This window comes from Cervus elaphus, chromosome 16 (genome assembly GCF_910594005.1).
Source record: "Cervus elaphus chromosome 16, mCerEla1.1, whole genome shotgun sequence".
In the NCBI taxonomy this organism is placed as follows: Eukaryota; Metazoa; Chordata; class Mammalia; order Artiodactyla; family Cervidae; genus Cervus; species Cervus elaphus.
Window position 1 is genome coordinate 22,686,211 of NC_057830.1, and position 18,820 is coordinate 22,705,030.

General features: G+C 54.8%; 1 protein-coding gene across 8 annotated transcripts in view; it reads right to left on the reverse strand.

The window, feature by feature from the left end:
* The window catches only part of SEMA4D (semaphorin 4D), a 132,553-nt gene that overhangs the window by 6,140 nt on the left and 107,593 nt on the right, over positions 1–18,820 (reverse strand). For 7 of the 8 annotated variants that reach the window (XM_043870493.1, XM_043870494.1, XM_043870498.1 and 4 more), the window contains 5 exons: positions 18,097–18,319; positions 16,919–17,034; positions 10,373–10,545; positions 10,243–10,286; positions 6,939–9,257 (listed from right to left, as the gene is read on the reverse strand). In XM_043870493.1, coding sequence (XP_043726428.1) covers positions 8,329–9,257; positions 10,243–10,286; positions 10,373–10,545; positions 16,919–17,034; positions 18,097–18,319 — 1,485 coding nt within the window. In that variant the 3' untranslated portion in view covers positions 6,939–8,328. Of the gene's footprint in view, positions 1–6,571; positions 6,782–6,938; positions 9,258–10,242; positions 10,287–10,372; positions 10,546–16,918; positions 17,035–18,096; positions 18,320–18,820 lie in introns of those variants that run through there. The other variant, XM_043870500.1, reaches the window with a different exon arrangement.

Here is an 18,820-nt window from a genome sequence, read left to right on the forward strand (position 1 = left end):
CCACTGTGGTCCCCAGTGACCCCTGGGAGCAAAGGGGTACAAACACTTCACCACCTCGTGCTTCGTGGCTCCCTGCTCCTTGACCTTGCTCGGGCGCCTTTTTCAAAGCACCCTTGCATGGCCGTGTCCCCAGGACACACACACGGGGACGTCAGAGTGAACCTCCTTTTCCTATCTTGCTGGGCTGTGCACCCCTGTGAAGTGCTCTGGAGAGGGTGTCTATTCCGCACAGAGGGTCTGGGCCTGGGAAACTCATATGCCCACTGGCCCTGCTGCCCCCACCTTTGGCCTAAAGCTCTGCCCCTGCAAGCCTGCTCCCTCTCCTTGGGGCATCGGGAGGTCAGAGCTGCCTGCCCCTTGGGGCCTGGCAGGGCCTTCACGCCCAGGGGTGGGACTGCCGCCAGGAGCCCCAGGCGCACCGGGGTGCTGAGAAGGGCTGACAGCCTGTCTTACAGAATAACGACTTGGAGGACAGCGGACTGGAGGCGGAAAAGGGCCCAGGCCGAAGCCCCCTTCCTGAAGTATGCCAGGGCTCCATGCACCATCACCCCCAGATCCCATGCTCATTACAGAGAGGCCGGGGGGTGCGGGCCTTGGGGACCAGTGTGTGGAGAGCGTGGGGCAAAACTGGGCTCTGGCCCCAAGGCTGGAATCAGCCTCACTCAGCACGGCACCTCCTTGATGGGGCCCCCGTCCCCCTGCACAATGTGCGGCTGATGAGTCCAGGGTTTCAGGCTTCACCCCGGGCCCCAAGGGCTGTGCTGAGTCAGGCCCACCTCCCGTCTCTACTAAAGAACAAACAAGCCGGGGCATCTCCCCGGCATCTGATAAGACACCGGCTTCCACTCTAATGTGGGCCAAAGGCAGGACAAGTCACAACTGAAACACCCAGCAACACCCCGGCTCCTTCCTGGGGTGTGCGCAGCCCCTGTGGCTGAGCTGAGCTGTGACGGAGCACAGGACAGTCCAGGCGTTACAGCAGCCGCCGCCCACCCCAGGCACCCGAGGGGTTCAGAGCCGGGCAGGAGAGGGAGGCAGGCCCTGCTCCCTGAGGGCTCTGGGGGACACCCATGCCCTCTGTTCCGCTGCTCCCAGTAATGGAGCAGGGGGCCGTGCTGGGGCTGTTCCCCCCACTGCCTGTGCCAGCTGAGCACCCCAACCATGTGGACCAGGGGGTCCTAGCTCCCTGACAAATGCCTGCAATTCCGTGTTGACTGGACCACCCTGGGCAGCAGGCGGGCAGGTCAGTCTGACCTAGACCAGAGCAGCCCTGCCTGAGAATCAGCTTTCAAGAGCTCAATTCCCTCTGAGATGCCCACCAGCCTGGGAAGGACATAATGAAACATTTCACACAGGATGCTCAGGGGTACCGGGACTACGTCTATCTGTGGCTGGAGTTTACCGAGCAGCCGATGATAGAGCCGAAGGATTAAAACACCTGCACGGAAACAACAGGCATCTGGCTGTGCTTGTGAGTGGGGACATGTGTCCACGGTCAGGTGCAGGCGGCTGGCTGAGATGTTTCTCTGCCACATGCTGGGCTTTTTACAAGGGGAGAGACGTCTAGTTTAGATAAAATTACCTTTGACGGACTCCTAGTGAGTCAGGTCCCCGTGTGACCCGCTGGGGCCTATTCACCTTTGACCCACCACGTTCAGGATCCTCAAAGATGTGATTTGATTCTGCTCTTTATACTTCCCTAAAGTTTCAAATTCACTACAAGAAGCAAATATTGCTTCTACAACAAAACAGTGCTATGTGGAAGAAAGACATGAGCCACAGGCTCTGGAGGGAATTCTGAAAGGTGTTCAGAAGTAATTCACAACGGCAGCTCCCTGCCGTACTGGTCCCATGGGGACCGTGGGGTCTGTTCACTTGTTTTCTGGGTGGGATTGTTGGTGTTTTATTCTGTCACCCTTGTATGTGTGCTCAGTCATGTCTGACACTTTGTGACCCCACGGACTGTAGCACGCCAGGCTACTCTGTTCAGGGGATTCTCCAGTCCAAGAATACTGGAGTGGGTTGCCATGCCCTTCTCCAGGAGATCTTCCTGACCCAGGGATCGAACCTGCGTCTCTTGTATCTCCTGCATTGGCAGGCGGGTTCTTAACCACTGAGCCAACCGGGAAACCATACTTTGGTACAAGGTACATTTTTGTATACAGAACATTTTGTACCCTGCCCACAGATAACTCCACTCTTATTTTCAGATATGCATGCTTATACATATATGCAGATCCACACCTACAGGTACACACACCCATGTCTGTGACACCTGCTGGGTGCCTGCCTCACTTTAACTGAAGGCTCTTCATGACATCGTGCCCCATTTAGTCATTCCCCGGCTGGTGGGCAACTCAGGGCGGTCAACTCTAAAAGCTGCTACTCATAAGCCGACTGGTCAAAATGCAAAGGCTTCTCAGAACAGACAGTAAGGTCGGTTCTCATCTTCTCGCCCTGCCCACTGATGACACGCATCGAATCCCCAGGACGGGAGCCTCAAACATGGGTCACTGGAGCCTCAGATAGGTTCTCCTGACCGACACCGAGACAAAGAACCCAAGTGGCCCGAGCTGGGGACGATTCGTCACCCTGAACCATACAGGCCAGGACCTCTCAGGAGCCAAATTCTCCTTAGACCCACAGTCGTTGGGGCACAAACAACATGAAAACCACACCCACATGCACCTTTACCGTGAGTATAGCATGAAGCACCATTAAATGTTCTCTAAATGGGGATCTAACCGTGTCAAGTATGAAAAATGTTAAAATACTTACGTTCCATTTATTCTTTTTAAAAAACTATCCAACTCATTCTGAATGCAGAAGAGATTAAAGAGAGAGGGAAAGGAAGTTAAAAGTTAAAACCAGTCAGCAGGGCCAGTACACGATGTCAGTGGGGACCTAGGGCAGCAAGCCAAACCCACCTGCCCTGTCTCCCAGGGGCCTGCTACCTGGAAATTTGGGGTGCTGGGCCCACCCCTCACAGCCACCGTGGGCTGGGGCTGCCGGCAGTCTCGGGCCCCAGCCCCCACTTCAGGTTTGTGGGACTGTTGGCTCCACCCTGACCCCACCCTGTCCAAGGAAACCGCTAGGCAGAGTTGACTATGTGTTTTAGTTGCTCAGTTGTGTCCAACTCTTTGTGACCCCATGGACTGTAGCCCGCCAGGCTCCTCTGTCCATGGGGTTTCTCCAGCAAGAATACTGGAGTGGGTTTCCAATTTCCTTCTCCAGCATACTCCACTGTGTGACAAAACCAGAACTCCTCTGAGCAACGGCCCCTTCTTGAGGAAAGCCGACCCATCCTAGAGGCGAAGGGCCTGAGAGCCCCCAGCTGGAGGGGGGTGCAAGAGACCACCCCAAGTCATCGGGCCATGTCCCATGCAGCTCCAGGCATCCCCCTCCCTGTGCTCAGCTCCCATACTCACGCAGAGTTCTGCAAGCTACTGGACGGCCAGGTGCCCCCATAGGGGTGCAGTTCTGGTCTCTGAGCACCCAGAGGCTCGGAGTACGCACCAAGGACACTCACTCCGGATTCCCCCACATGGCTCAGAGTCCGCATGTGTGTGTGCGCTTAGTCTCTCAGTCGTGTCTTTGGGACCCTTTGCACTGTAGCCCACCAGTCTCCTCTGTCCATGGGATTCTCCAGACAAGAATACTGGAGTGGGTTGCCATGCCCTCCTCCAGGGGATCTTCCTGACTGAGGGATCAAACCCACTGTCTCCTGCATTGGCAGGCGGATTCTTTACCACTGAGCCACCTGGGAAGCTGTCCAGAGTCCACAAGAATCCCATGGACAGAGAAGCCTGGCGGGCTACAGTCCACGGGGTGGCAAAGAGTCAGACACAACTGAGCAACTAAACAGCAAAACTTTCTGTGTGTATACACATGCATGTGCAACCACATGATCTGCACAGACATGCACACGGACATATCACCAATCGCTGTGATCTACACAAGCTTGCTTTGTTTGATTGTGCTTTGCTATATTGCACTTTGCAGAGATTATGTTTTTTATAAATCAAAGGTGTGTGGCAACCCTGCATTGAGCAAGTTGATTGCTGCCATTTTTTCCAACAGCATTTGCTCACTTTCCGTCTGTGTATCACACTTTGGTAATTCTCACTGTACTTTGAACTTTTTCATTATCATTAATACAATAATTCTATGGTGACCATGACTGGTGATCTTTGTTGTAAGTGCCTCAGCTTGCTGAAGGCTCAGATGACCATTAGCATTTTTAAATTAAGGTACATAATGCTTATGCCATTCTTATGTAAGTTTTAAATGTACTGGGAAAGGAAAAAATTCATGCAACTCACTTCATTACAATAGTTGCTTTATTGCAATGGGTCTGAATCTGAACTTGCCACACCTCTGAGATGTCCCATATCTTTATATTTACAGGCAAAATAAAGTGTGCTCACATGCACATAGTGGAAGATCTCTTTGCTTATCTGTTCTAATTTTGCCACAAGAGCATGGATTTTTTTCAGAAAAGAAGAACACGACTACATGCCTTCATGATTTCTCCAGCTCAGAACCCCTTTTCTCCATTTATCGGTATTTTCCTAACTCCTAACTTTCAAATGGAAGACAGCCAGCAGGTTGGAGAACCACCCCCAAACCCAGAATTCATCCTACCCACACTCAAGTCTCAAGGCCTTTGAATAGAAGCATGGCCACAAGGCACAGTTGTGCAGAGTGCTCTGCACCAAATAGAAACACATTCACACACACGGGTGTCTGCATACATATTCATGCAAGAACACACAGACATACAGGCACACGTGTGCACACAGATAGGTCAGTACACAAAGCACATACATGTACCTATGTACACATACACGTATCGACATACAGACACCCAAGCACACACACATTCCACCAGCATAATCTGGAGATGCAGAGAAGCCCCTCAGAGTCACTCAGCTGCAAGGCTGTCCCCACTGTGAGAAGCTGACCTGGCCTTAGCTGGGCCAGTGCTCTAGCCATGTGGGACAGTTTGGTAAGCCCAGCTCCGCAGTGACACCCAGGCCAAGGCCAGGTGGGAGCAGCCTGGACAGGGAGGTGCCCGCAGGTGGAGGCAGGAGCTGACACCTATGCAGAGCCAGAGCCTGCACTGGCTGATGGAGCTCCGGCGCCTGCCACCACCTGGGGGAGGAGCTGTCCAGGGCTGCTGCCTTCTTAAACACTGTGCACTTGAACACCCGCACTGCGCAGGGACCCAGTGTGGGCTCATGGGCTAGATTTAGGAGAAAAGGGCAACACCAGCCTAGATCTGGATGTATCATGGGGGGTACCCAACCCAGCCACCTGCGGCAGGAAAAGCCTGGGGACAGGCCCCCAGCACGGCCTCAGCAGAGGAGAGGTGCTCTCGTTCACTCCGCCCCTCACCAGCAGGTTGCCCTCGGGAAGGGGAGGTCCCCGAGTGGAGACGGAGTGAAACTGCTCCATCGAGGGGTGGGCCCTCACAGGCCATCTGTGGGGATCCTGAGGCCTGCGTCTGTCAGCAGGGAGCCTGGAGACACCAGTACCAAGTGTCTCCGCCTTCCCACTGCTGAGTGATTTCCCCAGCGTGGCTGTGAAGGATGCTGCCACTGCGGGCCGGGCCAGGGAGGGCTGAAGCACTTCCCCAGTGCCTGCCCAAGGAGTCAGGGCTAAGAGCAGCACCCAGGTGACCTGGGGCCACATGGACCCAACCCTCGCAGGTCTGTTTGCAAGCATCTCCTTCATAGACAACTTCCCTGTCCAATGCTTGGGGCCCAGGCGGAGCCACCAGTGGCTACAAGTGCAGGGTCACAGTGGACATGAAGGCTCATGAGTCAACCCACAGGGAAGTGGGTAGCAGTTTAACACTTCCCACAGCTTGCTTAAATTCTCCAAACAGTGAAAAAAAAAAAAAAAGAGATTTGCTTTTCCTCCTAAGTTTATTCTTGAGCAGGCCTGGAGCATGCTGTGTGTTTGCAGCTACTAATGAGTTAGAAGATGGCAGCAGGGAGACCAGGCTGCCGAGTACTGCCCAGAGCCCCCATGGGACATGCTCAGCACAGAGGCGTGGCTGACACCCCATCTCGGTGTTGTCCAGCATCGAGCCAACACTGCCTATGGCTGAGGGCACACTAGACTTGACACCGTTTCTGCATTTAAACATCTCAAAGCAAATTGTTAAAACAATTCCCATTCTGGAGGCTCTAAAGTTCATTTTTAAATCTCCAGATGCCAAGTCTATTAAACCCAAATTGTTAGCCAACACAGAAGTAACCTTATATACCAGTAACTGGCAAGCTGCAGCTCGAGTGTGCAAATAAATTTGGGTGCATGGCCACACCCACCCATTGGCAGCTTTCAGGTTACAAAAGAAGACCCAAGTAGCTGCAACAGAAACCATGGCTTGCAAAGTCCGAGTTTGGTCCTTCATGGAAAACACTGGTTGACCCCTACTGTCCACAGGAACAGCTCTGGGGTCACGGTTAAGCATCGCTGGAGATTACTGGAGGGATGCAGTAAGGAAGGCAGTGCTCCTGGAGGAAGTCCCCCCCACCCCCACCTGGACAGGTGCCCTGCTCACCTGTGGCCTGGCAGAAGAGATGGAAGGTTCCCAGGGCATGCACGTGCTGGGCCTGGTCGCTGAGGAAGGGCGGCAGCAAGGTGACCTGCAGGTGGCTGTCAGGCCCTGGGCCCGAGGCCGGCCAGGGGCTTCGGGGAGAGGAAGATGAGTCAGGGCCCAGACAGGACAGGGAAGAGGACCCCGGAGGAGGGAAGGGCAGAGGAGATGAGGCTGCGAGACAGAGGACAGAAAAGAGAGAGGGCTCTGAGGAGAAGTCATCAGGAGTGCACCGCATGCCGGGGGAGGAGAATGAAGCAGAGGAGAGAAAAGGGGCCCAGGCCACGCGGGGAGGCGGCGGAGGAGCCGCAGAGAACCACGGGCCCGCATCAAGGATATAAGCTTCTGTTTATTCGGTTACTTTCCAAATGTATACAATTCAAAGTAGAAAAATAAAAACAAAGTAAATCTTATAAAACACAAATGTTTACACCAGAACGGTCAAATCCTATCATGCTGGAAGATGACATCGGCCACACAGGCACACACGCTCAGAGTTTATTGCTCTTTGCCACGGAAAGAAAGCCTCCTCTTGTGGGCGTCTGGAAAGCAGGAGGTGGAGTGTGACGTCGGTGATGGTAGGACCGTGCAGCCCACGTGCACCTTGACAGATGGCGCCAGGCTTGGCAGGTCTGCGGCAGCAGCATGTGGGGGCTGGGGGGCTGTGGTCACTGGCCTGGCTGCCCCCTGGCCACCCAGCTCTTTTCCAGTTGTGGACAGCTCAATTAGGCCAAACAGAGAGTCTGGGCAGGCGGAGAGCATGAGATGGAAGCAAAATGGAAAAGGAGATGTTCAGATGACCAAGACATCCTGGAGAACATTCTGCCTGAACAAGAGGTTTTCACCAGTGGCCATGGGCATTAGATTGTAACACGCTTGTCCTCTCAGCTCTGGGCTAGCCCAGCTCCATCCAGAGCATGCTGGGGCCCGTCCCTCCCTCCAAACTCTGCCCAGTGTCATGGGATGGTCCCCCACAGCCTTTTCTTCGAAAGAGTTAAGACAAGAGTAAAAAGGTACAGAAAGAAAAATCTCTGAAAACGATGCTTCCCTCAAGGAACAAAATTTTAAGAATAATTAAAAAAAGAAGTGCGATCAAGAGATGATTCTGTCTACATTTCTAAAAGCGGAAAAGAATGCATTTAGCAAAAGTAAGTTTATCCCTGAGAATCTTAAGCAACGTAAGCCATACCTTTATCCTAATATACAACAAAATTCAGAAGATGTACACCTTCCAAATATTAAAACATCTGCTTTAGTAATTAAAAAAATAAAATGACCCAACACGCCAACATAATTAAAGCAAAATCCTACAAAGTAATGACGTGGAAGGAAAGGTCCGTGCCAACCTGGACAACAGGTGATAAGTTACCAATCTGATAAACTAAAACGTCATTTCCAATCTGGAATTAAATTATCTTTCAGTGGCTGCTACGAGGAGGGGACGTTCACAGACCTTCTTCTCAGGCCAGTGGCAGTCTGGCCGTCTCTCCGCCGCAGAGCGGCCATGGGTGAGCCTGCGGGCCCGACTCCAAACGCCCCACCGACCAGGGAGGCCGGACTCGATGCTTGCTGTTTTCCAAAAGGACAAAGAGAAACCAAGTCACAAGCGCGACCCAAGAGAAAAGACACAGAAGACGGAGGTTTGCTGACGACGGCTACCTACGCAGCACTGGATGGGGCGCTGAGGTGGCAACACAAGGGACCTGTGGGCGGCCGGGGCCTCAGTCCCCGTCCGCGTCCGAGTCGGCGAACTTCAGCTCGCACTTGACGTCGAACGGCCGGTCCCTGCCCGGGAGCTCGTCGATCTTCTGCGAGTCCTCCCGGTCCGTGGGCAGCCGGCTGGCCATGGTGTCCTGCTCTGTCTCGTAGCCGGTGTCCAGGGCCGGCTTGGGCTGTCCCCCATTCTGCTGGGAGAAGCTGCCCTGCTCCACCAGCGTCTCCTTCACACTCTGCTCAAAGTCTGAGAAGTCTGACGTGGGCTTCTTCTTCCCGAGGAGCATGGCCGAGCGGAATTTCAAGCACTGTCCGGGCAGGTAGCCCTTATAGCAATTGTAGGAGATGAGGCAGAGGAAGAGGGCGAAGAAGAAGAGGAAAAGAAACATGAGGAGGCGGTTGTCACTGGACTTGAGATACAGTGTCTTCTCCGAGTGGACTTGCGGGACCGTGTTAATGACGATCTTTGGTTCGCAGGACGTACTGGTGGGTGCCACGGGGCTGGATGGTGGGGGGACAGCACTCGGCGTGGTGACCCGCACAGCTGGGGTCTGGGGAAAGGAGACTGGGGTGGGCCCCACTGACACTCTAGGGGTGATCCGACTGCCTTCTGTCCGTGTGGCCGGCGAGGTAGAGGCCACTGTGGTTCGCGGGACTGTCTTGACCTCCAGAACATGCTTGGCCACCACCTGCAAGATTGTCTTGTTCTTGACCCTCTCCTCCGACAGGCACTGATACACCCCGCTGTCTCCTTCTGACAGGTTGAAGATGAGCAGGTTCTTTCTGCCTACCAGGCTGTACTTGGGGCTTTCGGCCTTGAGCACGCCATTCTGGAACTTCCATACCACCCGGGCCAGGTTGGACTTTTGGGAACATTTGAGTTCTGCTGTGCCGCCATGCTTGAAAAAATGCTGCAGGTAACTTTCTTTAATTTTATCTGGAACATTAAAATAAATGTGCACAGCATCAACAACCCCGCTCAACACGTCTCTCGAAAATAGGTCAACATGTACAAAGAGGACACAAGAATTTCACCCAGTGGAGCAACATGGAATCTTCCAGAACAGCTAAGGAGATAAAGACATGCGTGACCAAAAAGCAAAGATGAGCTCCCAGTGGCAGCCCCGGGGGACGGGGAGAACTCCCCAGGCCAGGGAGGCCGCAGAGAAGCCAGCTGTGCCTTCTGGTGGCGGCGCCAAGGCAAACACATCAGACTTCTGCTAGCAGCTTGGCGGGCCTTGCCACCCTCCTCCTAAACCTGTCTTAACTGATGACATCTGTCAGGTTAGGGATGGGAGCCCAGGGCACACCTGCCTTCAGCTGAGACATGCCTGACCTCCTGGCAGGGGTGGGATGACCTAAGGGGAATGGGAACTAATGTCTCCTGAGTACCTCCCTCCGGCTCACAAGAGGTGTGTATGCGTGTGTGCTCAGCTGTGCCCGACTCTTTGTGACCCCATGGACTATACCCCGCCAGGCTCCTCTGTCCATGGGATTCTCCAGGCAAGAATACTGGAGTGGGTTGCCATGCCCTCTTCCAGGGGAGCTTCCCAACTCGGGGATCAAACCCATGTCTCCTGCATCTCCTGTATCGCAGGTGGATTCTTTATCCACTGAGCCACTGGGGAAGCCCCACAAGAGGTGTAGCCCCAAGCTAAGTGGAAGAGAGAGGCGTGTCAAGAGTGGACATCACAGTTTGGGATGAGAGTGCCTCCCAGTAAACACACTCTGCATGGCTTCAGCATCCTGTTTTGTGATACAAGGGACAAAGAAACATCACGGGGGTCTGCCACGAGATACTCGACCTCTGTTCCGAGAAAGAAAAACAAAACGTGCGAAATGCTACAACAGCAAAGCGTCATGAAATGGTTAAGGAGACCCGGCCGCCCCTAAAGGGGGGGTGGCGGGGATGGGCAACTTACCAGGGCAAGTGGATGCGTCCCCGTTCATTTCCTGAATCAGGCCCCTGCAAGATAACGGGGCATGGGTTACAGGGTGCACACGCGTCAGGCCATGGGGCTGGGCAGGGCGCCCACATGCCGCGCACGCTACCTGCTGGGGCCGTCAGTCTGGTGCAGGGCGACACAGGTGGCCGTGGCCGGGCTCCAGGCGCAGTAGGGGTCCCGGGCGAGCACGCAGTCCTCGCAGGTGCCATGCTTCCCGCAGAAGGCCACAGGGGCCTGCACCACGCCCGAGTTGGAGCCGGCGTAGACAAACTTCCTGCCCTGTGGGTGTGAAACAGACGAGAGCGGTGGGCACGGGGTGGGGCAGCCTTCAAGGGCTGGCTGCCTCTCTAGCTCACAGGGAGGAATGGTGACAAGGCATCTCCCCAAGCTTCTGGAGGAGGAAGTGGTACAAGGCCAGGTTAGATCCTAGACAGATCTGCATAGCAGCACTGTGACATCATGGGCAGCGCGTGGTTTTGCGGGCTGGGGGGAGCCCACAGACTAACTCAGAGTACACTGGGCCTTGCTCCAACCCCCCCCTCCCCTTCCAAGCGCCCACCCTCATCCTACTTGCCAGCAGTGCTTCTCTGCACCTCCTCTGCCCACTCCGTGTGCAGGAAGGTGCGCTAGCCTGACACTCCTGGCTGCCCTCCCAGCCTCACTAGGCCAGAGACCACAGCCTCCAAAACCCATCTCGTGTTCCCACACATGGACACCAGCACATAGACGACAGTGTGTGAATCCAGCGAGGCCGCAGGGAATGCTGGAGGAGAGCAAACAGAGGAAGACAAGTGAGGAGGCAGTCACTGCTCTCGCATCTACAAGAAATGAACACAGCTAGGGAAATGGAGAGCCACGCGCAGGGTGTCTGTGAGTGTTAGTCGCTCTGTCGTATCTGACTCTTTTGTGACCCCGTGGACTGTAGCTCGCCAGGCTCCTCTCTCAATGGGATTCTCCAGGCAAGAATACTGGAGTGGGTAGTCATTCCCTTCTCCAGGAGGTCTTCCCGACCCAGGGATTGGACCTGGGTCTCCTGCAGACCCAGGGATTGGACCTGGGTCTCCTGCACTGCAGGCAGATTCTTTACCATCTGAGCCACCAGGGAAGGTAGCAGAGAGCAGAGCAGGCTCCTCCATGCTCCGCAACACTGGGCCTGGGACATCTCCCTCTCAGGCCGATGGCCCCAGAGCCCGCAGCACAGAAGGAAAACTGGGTGCAGAGGCCATCGGGACAGGCTGATTGTTCTCACTGAGCTCAGCTAGAATGAAGGCTGCCCTTCGGCGTCCACCGGAAGCCCACCAGCAGACTCAGGGCTGGCCATTCAGAAGCTCAGCGTTTTCTCTCTCCCTTGCTGGTGAGTCACTCTCACCTTGACATTCTAGAAAGGGCTTTATTTAATGTCAAAAGATTGCCAAATTTACACGGCGCTTCCTATTTGAGACTCAGATGAGACACAGCCCCTGTCCTCGGAAACCCGTTTTCAAGTAACCTGTCTGGCTGGAGTGCAAAGTCCCCGTGTGACCCCAGATCCCCTGGCCTGTGATGCCTCGAAGGCCCAGGGGTCACAGACCCTCCTCCGTGTGTGAGCATAGCCGAGAGAGAGGGCAGCGCGCCTGCGACGGCGTCATACTGTGAAGGCAAGTGACAGAGCGTCAGGCCCAGTGCTGGCCTGTCCGCGTAGGCAGAGACCTGGGCACTGAGGCCAGGAGCACCCTGTATTCATAAGAAGGAATTAGGACGACATCTCAGATCACAGTTGGGATCATGTGACTCGGAAGAGAGAAAAAGTTTCCTGGGGTGACTGGCCCAGTGGGCAACTTCAGCAGGATCCTATAGAAGGGCCCTGGCGAGGGTGCGGACACTCATGTAGAGCGGAGCAGGTGGCCTGGGTTGGGGAGGGGGGCAGCCTGTCCCAGGCTGGCTCCATCCCCCCGCCCTACAGCCCACTCAGCCTCCAGCCCTTGCTCCCCAACAGGGCAGGGCTGAGCCCCCATGACTGCACCTGACCCACTCCAATGAATGTGGAACAGTAAAGTGGCCTGAGACCTCATAGCAGTGACCGCAGCAGGCAAGGCCCACGGGTGGACACAGAAGTCAGTGGGCAAGACGGAACCGTGTGTCTATTTAGCCTCAGAGCATTAGTCGCTCAGTCATGTCTGATTCTTTGTGACCCCATGGACTGTAGCCCACCAGGCTCCTCTGTTTATGGAATCCTCCAGGCAAGGATCCTGGAGTGGGTTGCCATTCCCTTCTCCAGGGGGTCTTCCTGACCTAGGGATCAAACCCAGGTCTCCTGCATTGAGGGCAGCTTCTTTACCATCTGAGCCACCAGGGAAGCCCATGGTTGCCCATAACTAAGTGTCAGCCACTGCAGGGGCTGAATGTGGCCCCCAAATTCTTCAACCCCTCCTCGAGGAGCTGGGGCTTGGCTCCTGGCCCCCTGGGGTGGGCTGCTCCCACTGACCACAGAGTGTGGGGATAACACGGTGGTCCAGTGGCTAAGACTACATACTCCCAATGCTCCTGGGTTTGAGCGTTGGTCAGGGAACTATATCCTGCATGCCACAATGAAGATCCCACATGCTAAAAGTAAAATTGGACGCAGCCAAAAAAAAAAAAACCAAGAGGTCACACTGACTCCACATTCCTGAGACAGAGGTCATCTCCCCAAAATGCTCAACCCCTATCTAAACACAACACCAGGTATGCCCAAAACTCAAGGGCATTCCACGAAACACTGACCAGTGCTCTCCAAAAGTGTCAAGGTCACCAAGACGAGGGCAGATGGGGAGCCCTCCAGACCGGGGGGACTGAGGAGAGGTGCCAAGGCCATGTGTGGCCCTGGAGTCAGAAAGCAGGTTGTGGGAACGTGGGCATCGGGCGTGTGGAGGGGAGTTAGGGTGCTGTTGCCAGGAGACCTGCTCGGGTTCGATAGGAGCATGGGGGAAGGGCTGCAGGACCACCACCATCTCAACTCTTGCGTGAGAGAAAACAATCTGGCCGGGTACCACCTGGCTCCTGAGAGATGTGCTGAGTATGCACACGCTCAGGCCCCCACCCTCCGGGGGACTGTGCCCTCAGCTGCAGCACTGGACTCTCCATGTCCGGGTCCACGGGTGGGTGGTCGTGGGTGGACGCGGCCAGAGCTGGAGGGGCTCCCGCCTTTGCTGCACAGGTGGCATCTCACCATTACAGAACTTCCGCAGAAAAACCACACTTAGCCTGGCCCCGGGACCCAGAGCACGCCTGCCACATAGGGCTCCCCGTCTGCCCTCGTCTTGGTGTCCTTGACACTTTTGGAGAGCACTGGTCAGCATTTCGTGGAATGCCCTTGAGTTTTGGGCATACCTGGTGTTTCTTGTGTGGGCACGAGAGATGAGAGCAGGCCTGTTCATGCAGCAGGGGAGAGACAACCCCAGTGTCTACCAGGGGGTGAATAAAGCAGATGTGGGGTATGCACATGATGGAATGCGACTCAGCCCCAAACAGGAAGGAGATCCTGTCAGCTGCTACAACACGGATGAGCCTTTAGGACATGATGCTAAGGGAAATAGGCTCGTCTCAAAAGGACGAATGTTGTCCGATTCCAATGACATGAGGTTCTTCTTAGAGTAGTCAAAGACACAGAGGTGGGATGCAGAGGGGTGGGTGCTAGGGGCTGAGGAATGGGAGGAAGGGGGACTTAGTGGTTAACGGGTATGGGATTTTAGTGGTGTCAGATAAGATGTTCTGGGGATGGACGGGGAGGAGGGTTTCACAGTGTGAATGTATTTAATGCTTCTAAGGTGTACACACAAAAATAATTAAAACGGTACAATTTATGAAGTGCATTTACCACAATGCCCTTGCTGTGAGGGGACGGGAGGTAGTGACAAGGAGCTCTGCTCCCTGGTGGAGGCTGTGTGCCGGCCGTTCTGTGCTCCCCCAGCCCTGTGGTGCCTGCTCATTCGCTTTCTGCAGTGAGGACCAGGCATGGCTGACCCAGAAGGGCCTGCTGCTGGGGAGCAGGGAGGGAGGAACTGGTGTCTTTCTACCCCAAACAGCCGCTTCCTGCTGCCGTGGCAGCATAGCCAGCATTCCAAAGCCACCCTGAGCCCACCAGCCCAGGAGGTGTGGGACCCCATGATTGCATTTCCACCTGTTCTAGGCAAATGAGCCAGGCCCCAGCACAGTGGGAGCTCCTGTAGGGAAAGGTGATTCCCTCCCCGGGGCGCCAGGCTCCCTCCCTGGCCGCTTGACCATTCCTGATGGCAGGGAGTGAGCAAAGGACTGACCTGTGAGACCTTCCAATGGGCGATCCTGCCCCCTCCCTTCTCCCCTCCCTCCCCCATCCCTCCCGTGGGATCAGTGCCCATGAAGACTTGGGTCAGGATGGCAGGGCCAGCTGGGTCCAGCAATGACGTTGTGGAGCAGAGCTGAGCCCTGTTCTCACCACATGTCCACACTGGGGGCCCGGCCTTGGTTCTGATGAGTATTTGACCATCTGGAGGCCTTACGCATGCTTGTCCCAGCTTGGCTGAAGTATTCGAGCAACATGGCGGTGGCCAGAAGGGCCCCTGGGTTTCCTTATTTCAACAAACTGTTCAGGAGGGCGTGGCGAAGGGTGGGCAAAAGCACCTGCTCGAGAGGCACAGATCTAAGTCTGTGAGCCTAACTCCACCAGGCTATTCTGTCTTCTTTCCCTTTCAGACCTGGAGGGAGAAGACACGCACTGCAGGGGCCGAGAGGGGCGGGGACCCTGAAACAGGAGACTGAAAACCATACGCAAGTCCTCAAGTTCCTGATGAAGGGGAGAGGGTGAAAGCCCACGTGCAGCATTTGCAAATACAAGCATGACTGAGACATCGCCTTCTTTTCTTTCTCACATGCCTATCAGGGGCCCAATCCTGGCTGCCCACAGCCCTGGGGCTGAGGAAGGACTGAGCCTGGGCCCTACAAGCCAGGTGTAGCTCCCACCAGGACCCAGGGCAGGGAGGATGTTCTGGGAGGCCAGAGGAACAATCTCTTTCCAGCATGAAGGGAGGAAAGCTCAGGAGGCCAGTGGGTCCAGAGGGAAAATCTCAACAGGGCGATGCCTTATGAAGTGGGGACAGGCCAGCCTGGTGCCCCTAAGCCAGGCTTTACAAATGGGGTACAGGTGGGAGAGGCTGAATGATGGGGGGCTGCGGCAGAGGGGAATGTGACGTGTGGCCAGGTGGCCAATTTCTGGTGCTGACCAGAGTCTATCAGCCCAGGGGCCACAGCATGGGGGGCGTCACAGCACAGGGCCAGGACCCTGCCAGCGGCTGCCAAACTTCACTGCACAGAGGAGGAAATGGAGGCAGGACTGGCCCACCCAGGCTCACAGTCACACACCTGGAGCCAGATGTGGACAAGGCCACGTGAAGCCCGCCCCACGCTCCGCTCCTCACTCTCCACCCCATCGGTAAACCAGGAGGCACATTTCCCAAAGGCCACTTGGGATGTACAGCTGAGGACAGCCTGTGGACTGCAGGGCAAATCCAGCCCGCTTGCTGCTTCTAGGCAGCCCACCCACTAATAACAATTTTCACATAATTCAAATGGTTGAAGAAGAATCAAAAGACTAACATTTTGTGACATTTGAAAATTTCGGGGACTTCCTTGTGGTCCAGTGGTTAAGGATCCTCCTGGCAATGCAAGGGACGTGGGTTTGATCCCTGGTCAGGGAACTCAGGTCCCACAAGCCATGGGGCAACTAAGCCCACGCATCACAACTACTAAGACCGTGTGCTACACCTAGAGTCCGTGCGCTGTAATAAAAGATCATGCATAAAAGATCTTTTTATGCACAACAAAGATCCTGTCTGCCACAACTAAGCCCTGATGCAGCCAAATAATTAAGAATATAAAAGTAGAAAAGAAAGAAAATGTGAACTGCAAAGCTTGGGGCCCATAAATAAGGCTTTGCTAGGGCCTAACAGGACTCACTTGCTTCTGGACTGTCCATGGCTGCTCTCAAGCTACAACAGCACAGCCTTCAGAGCCTCCAGCGTTCACTCTCAGCCCTTTATGGAAGAACCATGCTGCCCTCGGTGAGGAGACAGCACCCTGTCTAAGGGGACTTTTCAGCATGTCATCACTTAAGAGGACGGTTTTCTGTGCAAATGAGGGAGCTGCATGGATGGCACCCGAGGATGAGGTCTCAGCCTCACCAAGTTCCCACACGAGTATGTGTTTCCATGGCCCAGCGAGCCCCTGACAGCACTGTACATCAGTCCCAACAAGTCAGGGAGGTTCTTCAACTTTTAGGACACAGTTTGCCTTCCCTAGTGGTTCAGATGGTAAAGAATCTGCCTGCAATGCGGGAGACTCAGGTTCAATCCTGGGGTTGGGAAGATCCCTTGGAGAAGGGAATGGCAACCCACTCCAGTATTCTTGCCTGGAGAATCCTCATGGACAGAGGAGCCTGGTGAGCTATAGTCCATGGGATTGCAAAGAGTTGTACACGACTGAGTGACTAACATTTTCACTTTCTTTGCCTTCCCTGTACCCCAGAGCTCACGGAAGAACTTTCTGTAAGAGCCTGAAGGTAGGTTCATCTGGGCCAGATGGAAGACAGGGCCTGTCTGGCCCAGCCGGGGCTGTGGTCACTGAAATGTGGGGCTGCCCTGCCAGCCCCCTGGGGACTTACCTTCTTGGAAGACAGCAGCAGGCTCTGGATGGGCTCGAAGTCCTGGAAGAGCTGAGTCTCCTCAATGATGTGGATGTCATTCTCGAGGCTGATGGCTTTGTGCAGGGCGCCCCGGTCTGCAAGGTCAAAGCTGCAGGTCAGTCCCCAGGAGGAGAGGACGATGCTGGCTGGCTGTTGGCCACAGCAGCAAACAGTCACCCTTCTGCCTCCCACTCCTTCCCCAAACAGGAGGCTTAGAAACAGATGATGTTTTTGCATTAGACCCACAAAGGGAAGAGTCATCGGCAGAATAAACAACTGGACACCCAGCTGGCATGGGTCATCCCCATCTTTTTCTGAAAAATAAACAGCTCTTTGTTAAGTCCAATACTCCTCATCAGAATGGTCGACACTGTGTCATCCAAATAAATGTGACGTGGTTCTTAGGCACCACAGGCCTCTGGGGGTGCCAGCCCACCAGGAGCCCCAGGCAGGGGAAGCCAGAGGCTGGGTAGCACCCAGGACTGACCACAGGGCCTGCCCGCTGCTGCTGCTCCTTTGCCTGATCACCACCTCCGTTCCAGGAAGCTTGTGTTGGCGTCTACAGGCCACCACGAGAGGTGTGCCTCCCGTGGCAGGTCAGGACAGGTCTCGAGACCAGTTGTTCACTCAGGGAGGCAGGACGTGCCTGTCTGCAGCTTTCAGCTCGCCTCCACGGCACCACCTGGCCTCCCTCTGCACCAGCCCTGACCCATCAGACCTGAATTTCTAGATCCGGGTTAGGACCTGCATTTTTAACTGGTGCCCCAGGTGTTCTGATGGTCACAGAGATCTGAAGCCACCCAGGTGTGGGGACTTCTCAGAAATCCTCCCACACACGAACAAATCCTCCCACCACGTGGGCACCTGGGCGAGACGCTGGCTCCATGTGGCAGAGATTAGCTGGACTTTATTTTTGTTTGGCTGCTCAAGTCGTGTCTGACTTTTTGCAACCCTATAAACTGTAGCCCACCAGGCTCCTCTGTCCATGGGATTCTCCAGGCAAGAATACTGGAGTGGGTTGCCCTTCCCTTCTCCAAGGGATCTTCCCGACCCAGGCATCAAACCTGTGTCTCTTGCATTGGCAGGCGGATTCTTTACCATTGAGCCACCAAAGAAGCCCTGGTTGGACGTACCCATGTTCTAACCCAGGGACCCACCTGTGCTGACAAACATGACATCATGGATGGTTCCATCCAGGGCCCGGGTCCTGTCCACCACAATCTGCGTGTAGTTCACGTCACCTTTGATCAGCCGGGGCCTGCTGTCTATCGGGGTCACGGACTCATCCATCAGAGGGTGGTCTTTGACAAACTGCAGGGTCTTGTCCGGCAGGTTGAGGGAGCTAGAGAAGTTGGCCGCCCGTGCCTCCCGGTTGATGCACTGCAGGAAACAGATCAGCCATCACCATGGGCACTTGGGCACACAGCACGCACTCACACAAGAGTCGAGGCTTCCCCGACGTGTAGAACTTGGGAGTACACTGTGGATTTCTTGCCAAGACGGAAACACTGAGTTGACCTTTCCCCAGGAATCTAAAGACACAGTTATAAAGCAGGTAGGAAATGCAACTGTCTTCTTTTTCCACAGGACACAATGGTGTCTCATGATATGTAGTCAATGAAGTCATTTTCATCAACTCATAAATGAAAAAAATCGTGTCAGACGTCTGGAACTGAAAACCACACATTTCTCTTTTGCTAGCTCTCCCAGAAGAGAAGCCTGGAAAAATGGCTAAAAACAGTCCAGTTATAAATATAAACAGCATAAAGGTCGAGAGCATGAAGGTTCTTTTTTCTGTCCTAGCTCCTAATGTGTGTACACCAAAATTCACGCCCACAGGTAAACACCTTTTGCTTAATGACATGCAGGAAAAGAGCTGAC